The 12,292-nt window shown below is 38.1% G+C and overlaps 1 protein-coding gene across 1 annotated transcript; it reads right to left on the bottom strand.

The window, feature by feature from the left end:
- Positions 1–826: 826 nt before the first annotated feature.
- OR8B12 (olfactory receptor family 8 subfamily B member 12) lies at positions 827–1,762 on the bottom strand. The gene has a single exon (XM_019710421.3). The coding sequence runs from the start codon at positions 1,760–1,762 to the stop codon at positions 827–829; it is 936 nt and encodes a 311-aa protein (XP_019565980.2).
- Between the last annotated feature and the right edge of the window lie 10,530 nt (positions 1,763–12,292).

The raw sequence follows: 12,292 nt of genomic DNA, 5'->3' as shown, positions 1-12,292 counted from the left end.
CCAAATTCTGTCTCAGCTAGCCTTGAAATAATATAGGATACCTCCACCCAGCAGTTTTATACCCCATAAAATTACATTTCTCTACCCTGGAAATCCTCATTTGCTACCCCATGTCCCTAGCGCCCCACACACCAAGTCAGGGGTCACCATACTTTTGCTTCTATGTGAAACCTAACATACTTCCCACTTGCACATTACAAAATTTATCAAACACTGATCTTGTCATTTTGCCAAGACCAACTTAACAAAACTTTTCACCTCCTACTCTCTTGCAAAATGTGATATATTAAAATTATCCTGTGAAAAGTAGCATGAAATTACTGTGAATATATTTGTAATTTAGATGTGCTAGGTCAACTAACATGTGAAATGAAATCTGAGAAAGAAGTGAGATAAGAAAATATGACATAAAGAAAAACAAACTGGACTGGTATTCAAGCTGGGATTTCAATCCCAGATCTGCTAACAGGCTGTTTTATATTCTTGGACAATATATAAATATTTCTGAGTCCCCAAAGTGTGATGTATTATATAAGGCACAAGAATAAATGACTCCTAAGCCCCATTCAATATTGGATACCCTATAATTGTAGAACCTATTTCCATAAAATAAAGAAGGAACAGTTAGGGGATGAGGGTGAGAGAGAATAAATCTATTTGGGAGAAAGAGTTAAAATGTCCTCTATGATGGGACAGAAAAGCTTGAAGCTTGGATTCTTCATTGAAACTAACAACAACAACAACAACAACAACAACAATAATAATAGCAACAACAACACTCTAATTTAAAAAATCCTCATCCCTTTTCTCAATTTCCAATATTTTTTCAAGAGAAGATTTTTCTGTTTAAGGTTTTCTTCAGGGCAAGTTTGACGTCCTTATTCCTCAGGCTATAGATTACTGGGTTGAACACGGGCACAAGAATGGTATAGAACAAAGAGGATACTTTCCCCTGGTCAAGAGGTAAAATAGAAGGTGGTTTGAGGTACATAAAAGCTCCTGACCCAAAGAAAAAAGAAACTGCAATTATATGGGAACTGCAGGTACTGAAGGCTTTGGATCTGCCTTCAGTGGAGCTAATGTGGAAAATGCTGGAAAGAATGAAACCATAAGAGACAAAAATGGCAACAATAGGCACCCCAATGCCAATGGTCACAACAACAAAGACCACCAGCAAATTGATGTAAGAGCTGTTGCAGGAGAGCTCAAGGAGGGGAAGGATGTCACACATATAATGATTGACACGGTTGTTGGCACAAAAGGTCAGAAACAGCATATTTCCAGTATGAGCTGTAGCCCCGAAAACCCCCATCCCATAGACACCCAACAAAAGGAGTAAACACACCTGAGGAGACATGGTGACCGTGTACAACAGTGGCTTACAGATGGCAACATAGCGGTCATATGCCATCGCTGACAGGATGAAGGATTCAGAAAAGACAAAGAAACAAAAGAAAAAGAGCTGAGTCATACACCCTGCATAGGAGATGATGTTCTTCTTCGAGACAAAACTCATCAGCATTTTGGGGATGATGGCAGTAGAGAAACTAAAATCTATGAAGGACAAGTTGAAGAGGAAAAAGTACATGGGGATATGAAGGTGAGAGTTCAGTCCAATCAGGGTTATCAAGCCCAGGTTCCCCACCACGGTGACCAGGTAGAAACCTAGAAACAGGAAGAGGAGGGGGCTCTGCAGTCCTGGCTGGTCTGTCAGGCCTGCGAGGATAAACTCTGTCACAGAGGAGGCGTTATCGGAAGCCATTCTCCTGTGGGAGGGTCTGTGAGGGGAAAAAGAAGAGAATTGCTCAGAGAAAGAGAGAGGAAAAATAACCCCATTCTTGAGAATGGCCATTTGAGCTGAGGGGTTTTGAATTTAAAGAAGATGGCATTTCCTTGTACACGCATCTCTGCTTTTATGGTCCCCAAGTACCTTGAACTATCCTAGTAACTGTGGGTGAAATTTGTCTCCAGAGCAAAGGCTGGTCCAACTGAGGAGAAAATCCAGGAAGCTCAGCTGGGGATTACTCTGCAACCTGACTGTGGCCTTCTTCTGTTACTTCCTTCCCTCCATCACCCTCCATCAAGTTTGTAAGGCCTAGGGCTCTTTTCTGGAATGTTCTTGAAAGGCAGGAGCCATTTGACCCTGCCTAGACCTTTCACCTTTTGTCAATGCTAGTCAGAGCAGGAAGATGAGGTCGTTTTGCCCAGCATGTTTAGCTGGAAGGGCTGTGGAATTATTATGTGAAAAGAATGCTGGAGTAATAAACATTTTTTTTGTTTTTAGTAAAAAAGAAGTAAAACTCTGTTTTTATTTTACATATATTATTGGTTTACATTTTTTATTTGTGGGAATATATATATTTACCACTTTTAAATGTACAGCTCAAGCGTGTTAAGTATATTCACAATGTTTGCAACCAATCTCCAGAAACTTTTTTCCTCGTTTTTATTTATTTTTTTATTAGTTCAGGTGTACAAAACAAAGTAATAGTTAGACATTTATCATCTATATCCCTCACACAGTGATAACCCGCCTCCTCCCATCTATAACCCTCTGATATTGCAGAGTCATTTTTCTAAAGAAGACATACAGATGGCAAACAGACTAATGAAAAAATGCTCAATCTCACTAACCATCAGAGAAATGCAAATAAAAACCACAATGAGATACCACCTCACCCGTCAAAATGGCTATCATCAATCAATCAACAAAAACAAGTGCTGGCAAGGATATGGAGAAAAGGGAACCCTTGTGTATTGTTAGTGGGATTGCAGATTGGTGCAGCCACTATGGAAAACAGTATGGAGGTATCTCAAAAATCTGAAAATGGAACTACCTTATGATCCAGCAATTCCACTCCTAGGTATCTATCTGGAGAAATCCAAAACTGTAATTGGAGTAATAAACATTTTGATGGTCGCCAGATGAGAAAGGGTTGGGGGAATGGGTAAAAAATGGATGGGATTAAGAAGGTCAAACTGCCAGTTATAAAAACAGTCACAAAGATGTAAAGTATACTATAGGGAATATAGTTAATAATATTATAATAAGAGTGTATGGTGTCAGATGGGTACTAGACTTATCAGGGTGATCACTTTATGTTATATAAATGTCTAATTTGTTGTACACCTGAAACTAATATAATATTGTATGCCAACTGTAATTGAAAAATACAAGAAATATTTTAAAAATACAGGAGCGATAATGTAGGTGAACTCAGGCAGTCTGGCTCCCAGTGTTTGAGCTCTAACCACTCTGCTACAGGCCAGACCAGGCCAGGTAGGCACTCACCCACCTATTTGGAGTCACAGTGCTGTATTCTACTGGCTCCCATGCATCTTGCTCACGGAGACTCAGACGGCCTTGGTGAAAAGAAGGTGACCACTCAGAGCTCAGACCCCCTTGCTTGTGCTTCCCTCCTTTAAAAATCCAAACTTTTAGGTTGTCTTGGTGGTCCCGCTAAGCTGAAAAAACTGATGTCTGAATGTGGCTTTGTCTGAGCCTCCTGCCCAGCTTCCAGGGATGAGACAGCACCTTTATAACGCCCGTAGATCCCTGGAGACTGAAGTGTTTTCACCTAGGCACAGAGGTTCCCTCCGGATCACTGCTCCAGAGACCGTCCTCCCTAAGGAAGAAGAACTGTTTGTTTATACCCTTGATAATGCTTGATGGCGCTTTTAATGGCCTATCCTCTCATTCAGCTTACATCTTTTTAAGCACAATTAAGAGCAAAGTACTGTGGGGAAAATAATTCTCGCTATCTTGTGTTGAGCACTTACTGTGTACCAAATACTGACCTGCCACCCTCATCTAAAGGATCCAAAGAACACACAAATAATTTTATCATGGTTATTCCTCAGAATAACCTTGTAGGTTAGACCTATTGGTGTACACTTTAAAACTGAGGAGCACACACAGCTTGTAGGTTCCTGAACCTTGATTCAAACTCTGGTCTGTCCAGCCCCAAACTTTATAGAGGCTACGGAACTTTCAGGGCTTTTTAAGCAAAGACAAGTACTTAATGTATCTTATGACATCACCCAATTTTGCATCCAGACACAAGTCCTGGGTACTGTAAACTGCACACACTGTCAAAACAGTTCTCAGGAAAGGATTTCATTTAATAAGGACTAGTGAAGTTTTGTGTAGCAACTTGCACACTATAGCCCTTACCAAGGGGTATTAGGGGTATTAAGAATGACAGATCATAGCCAAGAAATAAATCTTGATTGCGGGAAATCTGAGCTTTGGTGTGCCAGTGGATTAGATAGCTTTGGTCCTGGGTTAATGGCAGAAGACATCTTGGAGAAGTTACGAAATCAAAACACACAGGCAGAATCCATCTTCCTCCAGGCAAGTCCAACTAAAACCACTGCACACAGGCACACATTGAGGACTTGCTCACGCCCAGCTAAGACTCAGCCATGACGATGCCTCATCTGTCCTTTTACACAGAGAATTTGTCCACAGCCCAGATGACACTAATGAATCTCAATCCTTCTTCTCGATCCCATGCACAAAAGGAGGAAAATAATTCATCAAAATAAGCTCTTCTTGAAATCCAAGTGCAAAAACTACGTTGGGGGTTGTCAGAAGGCTCTAGGGTATTTGGTTATGTCAGAGACAGTTGCCATGGCAACCTCATTTCCAAATGCATCTTAAGCAGGGCTTCTTTAAAGCCACGCTACCTGATGACTTACTCCAGCACATGCAGAGAACAAAAAAAACAATTTTGTCTTTCCATGTGCAGCACTATTGCCTTTCCAAAACTTGAATCCCTGGAAAATGGCTTCCTTGTTTCTTTATTTCTAACTTAAACTATATATTACACATGCCACATTATGGGGCATGTGAGGATTTACATACAGTAAAAAGTCTTTGCATATATGTCTTATATATGTGCAGTAGGTCTCAGCCTTTTGGTAGATAATTGAAGTTGTACAAGTATAGTAGTGAATCTATAGCTACATGTAATAGTATTCCGAGCTTCACTAAGAGGAAGCACAAACCTGGTAAGAGAGAAGAGATGGAAGCTGAGACCTTCATGTGAAATAGGTTCAACGTGATCCTTCAGGAGACATACAGGTCTATACAATACTTAATGTTAAGTTGACTTTAATAAATGTATTTGGCAATGTAGTATGTGAGACTCACAAAATATATATTCAACCATATATATATATATATATATATATATATATATATATATATATATATATATATATATATATATATATGGTTTATGCCAGAAGGAAGCTTACAGTCTAATAGAGGCATCACCCCTATAGGCTCCTCATCCTATTTCTGTCCCTTCACATTTCACATTTCCCAGGGTTCACTTTTTAACTTTCCACACTGTTTCTGTTTCCTTAAATTCTCGATGAACTCACGTGTTTCATGGCTGTAGCAATCCCACCATACAAATGGCTCTCAAGTTTGAGTCTTTAGTTATCAATTTTCTATTAAGCAATCTTCCTGTGTACCCAACCCTTTTCTGGATATTTCCAAGAGGAGTACAAGGATGAACACATTTTTCTTTATCCAAAGTAGAGTCCTGTCAACCTCTCCACTATTTATCTGGGTATAACCCATGATGAGGAAGGAGAAGGTAGAATTCATTAAGGTGTCCTAAGTCCTGGTTTTTCTAGGACAGTCATTATCTCAGAAAAATTAGTACCTTCCCTTTCACTCTGTCAAATATCCTAGTTGAATGAGGAGTCTTCAGAGCATGAACTTCGGACTCTGCTAGACCTCAGCAGAAATTCTGGTTCTGCTATTTGGTAGCAAAATGATCTTGGGAAATTCATTTAATCTTTTTATGTGTTTCCAATTATTTATCTTAAAATGAGGAAAATAATCACAACTTGAAGTATTGTTTTAATGAGTAAATGATGCACCTTGTGGCACCAAGAAGATACAAAAAGCAGTTATTTTATTTATTATTATTAATTATTATCATTATTATTTAAATAATATATATTGTATGTATATGATTTTTATTTTTAAATTTTTATTAAACAAATACAGTTTATTATTTATTATAGTAATAATTATAATAAATAGTTATTAACTATAGTTATGACTATATCCTTATATAGTCATAACTATATCCTTGGATGAAAGTAGTTTTAGAATGGGGTAGAACAGAATGAAACTGAAGACTTTACACAAGCAGGAGAAGTAGAAAATGATAAATGGGGCCACATATTATGATATCATGATTAAATGCCAAACAGAATTTTGTATCTCTAAGGTTTGAGAGAGAACAACAGAGGGGCAAAGGCTCAAAGCAAATTTGATGAAGTTTTCAAGCCCAGGGCAGGTGGAGGATGACAGAAATGGAAAAATGAGGAGGGGGAAGGGTAAGGAGCTGGGTTTTAGACAAGATCATCAGATGTTGGCATAGCTTTCGAATGACATAGAACAGAAAGTAGAAAATTAAGAATCGGAGACTGAGTGAAAGGGATTAGTATACAAATTGGGGAATTATCTGAATAGAGGTGATCGCAGAAAAAACGGGAAAATTACTTCAAGGAGGAGTGTTTAAAGACAGAACAGTCCAGAATAAAGTTTGAACCTTTCGAAATTGCCAACAAATGGATAATAGGGGAAGGGAATTGACAAAGAGAAATTTAAAAAAAAAAAGGCAAGTGTAGCGATTAAGAGCAAAAACTGAAGAAAACAAACCAACTGCATTCCTTATTTCCTGGGTGAGCCTGAATAAGTTGCTTAACCTAATTAAGACTTGGAGCCCCAATCTAAAAAACAGGATAATAACACTACCAAACTTGCAGCTATGTGTGAGTATTAAATTATAGTCCAGTGAATATTCACTTAGCAAATATTAGTTGAGTTTATAAAATGTCTCACAGGCCAGAAGTAGAGAAAAATTTAAGAGTAAGGGATAAATAATATTACTAAGTGCCTAAGGGAAAAAAAGACTGAAAAAATGGCCTGGAACTAAGCCATTCACTTGCAAGCCTATTCACTTATTTTCCCATATTACTCTCACTGTGCTTAGTCTAATAGAGCTTTAGACTAGTCATTGATTATTTCGAGACTATATTCCACAAACCCCAACTAGACTAAAGATTTCTTCAAGGAAAATTCTTAATCCTATAGCTTTTGGGTACACTAACACACTCACTAGCTAGCAGAGTGATGGATACATTACAGATTCTCCTTAAGAACTTGCTGAATGCAATATGCTTGCATGTTAATATAGTGCAATGGTAATCTGTATTGCAAACCCATAATTCCAGGGATAGTGTTTTTTTTATCATGCCAACAACTAATCTAACATTTAAAAGTAACTTTATTAAAGTTTGGTACTGCTGTTTTATACAGAGTTTGATGTAATATGCCTACAAATAACCACCACTCACATCACATCATTGAGCTTCTGGAATGACTACCCTTGGCTAACACTTAGCTCTGTGTCACTGGCTGGGCTCTGTATAACAAGCTACAGGGACTCACCAACTCGCCTGCTCCCACCTTTCAGAACTTGGGGATTACTGATCCTGAGAAGAAAGTTCAGAGCTTTTTCTGTGATACTTATAACTTACTTCACTGAAGTTTTAAAAGGCTGAGACATTTGTGAATTTCAAACATAAAAATGGAAAAAAAAGCTTGTCCAGATAAATTGTGCTGCAAAATGAAAGGTTTTATTTGCAATGTATACAACTTCATGAAAAAAACACTGTTTAGAATCTGACATAGGCTAAGTTAAACATTTTGTTATATAAAAAGTACTGGTAAAATACCTGTCTTAAAATAATTCGAACATATAAGTGAATGAACTAATTTTGATAAATATATTTCTTAAGATGACAGTTTGTAAAAAGAAAAGTTAAAGTAATTTAAACACATTTTAGTAAATATGTAGATATATTTTATTTGTCAAGAATGAAATGGCAGCTTTACTTAAATATTTAAGTACAAAAATGAAAAATTATATACTTATGACTGTTAAGAAAAAGTTAATTGTTCTGAGAGTAGTACTAAGGCACTGAATTCAAATATCCCTTGAGATATGAATTATCTAAATTTTTATATCTTTAATATTCAAATGTTCGATTATTTTCTTAAGAAATGTTTTTAATTAAAGTTTACTGAGGTGACAATTGTTAGTAAAGCTATGTAGATTTCAGGTGTACAATTCTGTAATACATCATCTATATCTTACGTTGTGTGTTCACCACCCAGAGTCAGTTCTCTTTCCATCACCATATATTGGATCCCTTTTACACTCATCTACCAGCCCCCTGCTCCCTTACCCTCAGGTAACCTCTAAACTATTGTTTGTGTCTATGAGTTTTTGTTTCTTCGTTTGTTTGTCTTGTTCTTTTTTGTTTTCAGTTTTATATACCACATATCAATGAAATCATACGGTTCTCGACTTTTTCGGTCTGACTTATTTTGCTTAGCATTGAATCTCAAGATCCATCCATGTTGTCGCAAATGGTACTATTTCATGTTTTCTTATGGCAGAATAGTATTCTATTGTGTGTATATACCACAACTTCTTTATCCATTCATTTATCAAAGGACACTTTGGTTGTTTCTATGTCTTGGCCACTATAAATAAAGCTGCAATGAACATTGGAGCACATACACCTTTATGGATAAATGTCTTCAGATTTTTCGGTAGGTACCCAGGAAAGGGATTGCTGAGTCACATGGTAATTCTATTCTTAATTTTTTGAGGAACCTCCACACTGCCTTCCTTAGTGGCTGCACCAATCTGCATTCCCACCAACAGTGTATGAAGGTTCCTTTCTCTCCACAGCCTCTCCAACACTTGTTACTATTTGTCTTGTTGATGATAGCCATTCTGACTGGGGTGAGGTGATATCTCATTGTGGGTTTTATTTGCATTTCTCTGATGATTAGTGATGTTGAGCATTTTTTCATATGTCTGTTTGCCATTTGTATGTCCTCTTTGGAGAAATGTCTATTCAGGTTCTCTGCCCATTTTTTTAACTGGATTATTTGTTGTTGTTGTTGAATTGTATGAGTTCCTTATATATTTTGGATATTAGCCCCTTATCGGAGGCACTGTTTGCAAAAATCTTCTCCCATTCAGTTGGTTGCCTCTTTATTTTGTTGATGGTTTCTTTTGCTGTGCAGAGCTTTTTAGTTTGATATAGTCCCATTCATTTATTTTAGCTTTTACTTCCCTTGCCTTTGTGGTCAAATTCATAAAATGCTCTTTGAACCCAAGGTCCATAAGTTTAGTTCCTATGTTTTCTTCTATGCAGTATACTGTGTGCTCACTACTTAGAGTCAGTTCTCCTTCCATCACCATACAAGGTCTGACAATTAAGTTTGCGAACTCATTCTAGAAAAAGTGCTCCATACCTCATTGCTGAATATCACTACAGTCACTTTTGAAGTACTCCCCTTAGGAAACTATGCACCAATGCCAATGCCTAGTCCACCCTTCAAAGCAATTTTGGAACTCTTTTTCTGCATTGGCCATCAGAGCTGTCATCGTATTACCCTTGATGTCCTGAAGTCATCAACATGTCTTCTTTTCAATATTTACTTCATGTTTAAGTAAAGAAAGAAGTCATTGGGGTCCAGATCAGGTGAGTAGGGAGGCTGTTCCAAAACAGTTATTTGTTTACTGGCTAAAAACTCCCTCACAGACAGTGTCGTGTGAGCTGGTGCATTGTCGTGATGCAAGAGCCATGAATTGTTGGCAAAAAGTTCAGGTCATCGAACTTTTTCACGCAGCCTTGTCAGTACTTCCAAATAGCAAACTTGGTTAACTGTCCAGTTGGTAAAAATTCATAATGAATAACCATAATGAATTTATATATATATATATATATATAAAAAAGGTTAGCAACATCTGGCAACAAATTCACAAACTTAATTGTCAGACCTATTTGACCCCTCTTACCCTCTGATAACCACTAAATTGTTGTCTGTGTCTATGGGTTTGTTTCTTTGTTTGTCCTTTTCCTTTGCTGCTTTCAGTTTTATACCCCACATATCAATGAAATCATATGGTTCTCAACTTTTTCTGACTTATTTCACTTAGTATAATAATTTCAAGATCCATCCATGTCACAAATGGTGGCATTTCAATTTTTCTTATGGCAGAGTAGTATTCCATTGTGTATATAGACCACATCTTTTTTATCCAGTCATCTATCAAAGGACATTTGGTTGTTTCCATGTCTTGGGAACCATAAATAAAGCTGCAACGAACATCAGAGTACATATATCTTTATGGATAAATGTCTTCAGATTTTTGGAGTGTATATACTCAGGGGAGGGATTACTGGGTCATATGGTAATTCTATTCTTAATTTTTTGAGGAAACTCTCCTTCAGGAGGAGACAAAACAGTGATATTCCACAGGTTTCCATCCTCAGCCTTCTTCCTCTTTTTCTTCTTCTTCTTCTTCTTCTTCTTCTTCTTCTTCTTCTTCTTCTTCTTCTTCTTCTTCTTCCTTCTTTTTCAATTCCCATTTATTTTTGGCTCTTGGGGCAATGTCATTTTTTTCCAATATGATAAAAAACAAGTTCAACACAAAATAGAAATCTGAAGTGTAGGGTAGGACAAAACCAAGGGTAAGGGGGAAATGGTAACAACAAAAGCTATGTTGCCAAAAGATGGTGTCCTGTCCCCTCTCCTCTGAGGAATGACTCAAACATTTAGGTGGCAGTACATACATTTCCATATATATATACAGCAAGACTGATATTTTGGGGGGTAAGAAAAGGTGGGGATGGGAAGGGCCTTTCTGGAGGCTTAGGGACCAAGGCTGGTCTCTCTTTCCCCTTAACCCCTTTCTCCAACCAGAGAAAGGAAGGGATCCAATGTGAGAGGGAAGTAAAGTGGAAGAGGGAAGGATCCCACTTGATAGAGTGGTGCAGATTCCTACAGTGGAAACAGAGCTCAGGACAGAGCTTGCAGGGAGACTGAAAATGGAGATAATACTGTTAACTTCTCCCCCAATGCTGAGAGAGGAGCAGGGAAATATATGGAAGTTAGGACTTTAATGGCCTGGATCCCACCCCAAAACTGCTCTAGAATGGGAAACCCCACTCCTTCCTTGTAGGGACTAGTTAGGGTGGTTTCCTTTCCCCTTGGCTACCACATGAGCTTAGGATGTTGGTCATCCATCTGGGTTTTCGGCACATGGTTCTAAATATGATCTTGATGGAAACACAGCTTCTTGGAGAATTATCTTGAAAACAGAGGGAAATATTAACTGGACAGATGGGAGGAATGGACACCAGAAGGAAATACAAGGTTTTTTTTACCTCTCTTTTGGAAAGAGAGATAAAAATTCAAGGTAGTTTTATCTCTCTTTCCACTCTGGGAAGAGAGAGGAGATATTCAACAAACAACAAATATTCATTGAGCACCTATTATGTGTCAGGCACTCACCTCCCCTAAAAGAAAAAGAGATAAAGGCAGAAAATGCAAATTCTGAGGGAGAGTAAAGGGGCAGTTGAGGATGAAGGCTGAAGGAACTGAGACGCCTGAGTGATAGGGGCTGGGCCTTAGGCCTTTTCTTCAGCCTCATGGTAGTGCTGGTGCTCAGAAGCGAGATCATTCATGTTGCTCTCAGCCTCGGGGAACTCCATCTGATCCATGCGGTTGCCACGTACCGGTGGAGGAAGACCTTCCGGTGGAACATGGCAATGAATTGCTCTGAGATGTGCTTGAACAGCTCCTGAATGGTAGTGCTGTTGCCAATGAAGGTGACCATCATCTTTAGGCCATGGGGTGGGATGTCACAGACGGCCATCTTGACGTTGTTGGGGATCTGAGCCTGCTTTTCTTGGCATGCTATTTATGCTCTATGAAAGATCTTGTCCACTCCCCTGACTTGAATTACCCTTTGCTGATCACTTCCAAATCTGTATTTCTATCCACACGTGAACACCCAGACAGACACCGAGAGTTCAACACATTAAAAAACTATATCACTACCTTTCCTCAAAACCTTTCTCTTCCTATATTCCCTATCTTAATAAATGACACCGCTTTCCCACTGCTCAATCACCTTCAATCGCCTAATAAATCAAATTGATCACATTGATTCTAACTAAAGGAGTCAGTCCAGTTCCCTGAAAATCAGTTCATAAAAGTTAATTCACCAACAGGTCAATTTACAAAAACCTAATTCACTGAATGGCCAACTGGCAAAAATTTAATTGTTCTTTTTAGCTACTTTTCACAAGTACTGCATTTATATTTTAGAAAAATTATAGAATACATCTTAACATAAAGCAGAAGATAAAAGCCATTCACTCATAATCACTG

The sequence above is a fragment of the Rhinolophus sinicus genome, chromosome 9 (assembly GCF_057876585.1).
Source record: "Rhinolophus sinicus isolate RSI-liver-muscle chromosome 9, RSI-T2T, whole genome shotgun sequence".
Lineage (NCBI taxonomy): Eukaryota > Metazoa > Chordata > Mammalia > Chiroptera > Rhinolophidae > Rhinolophus > Rhinolophus sinicus.
Note: the sequence above shows the minus strand (reverse complement) of the source record. Positions and strands in the feature narration are given on the sequence as shown.

What these genes read in the sequence shown, in the direction of transcription:
- OR8B12 (XM_019710421.3), bottom strand. Translation starts at nt 1,762, where the DNA reads ATGGCTTCCGATAACGCCTCCTCTGTGACAGAGTTTATCCTCGCAGGC.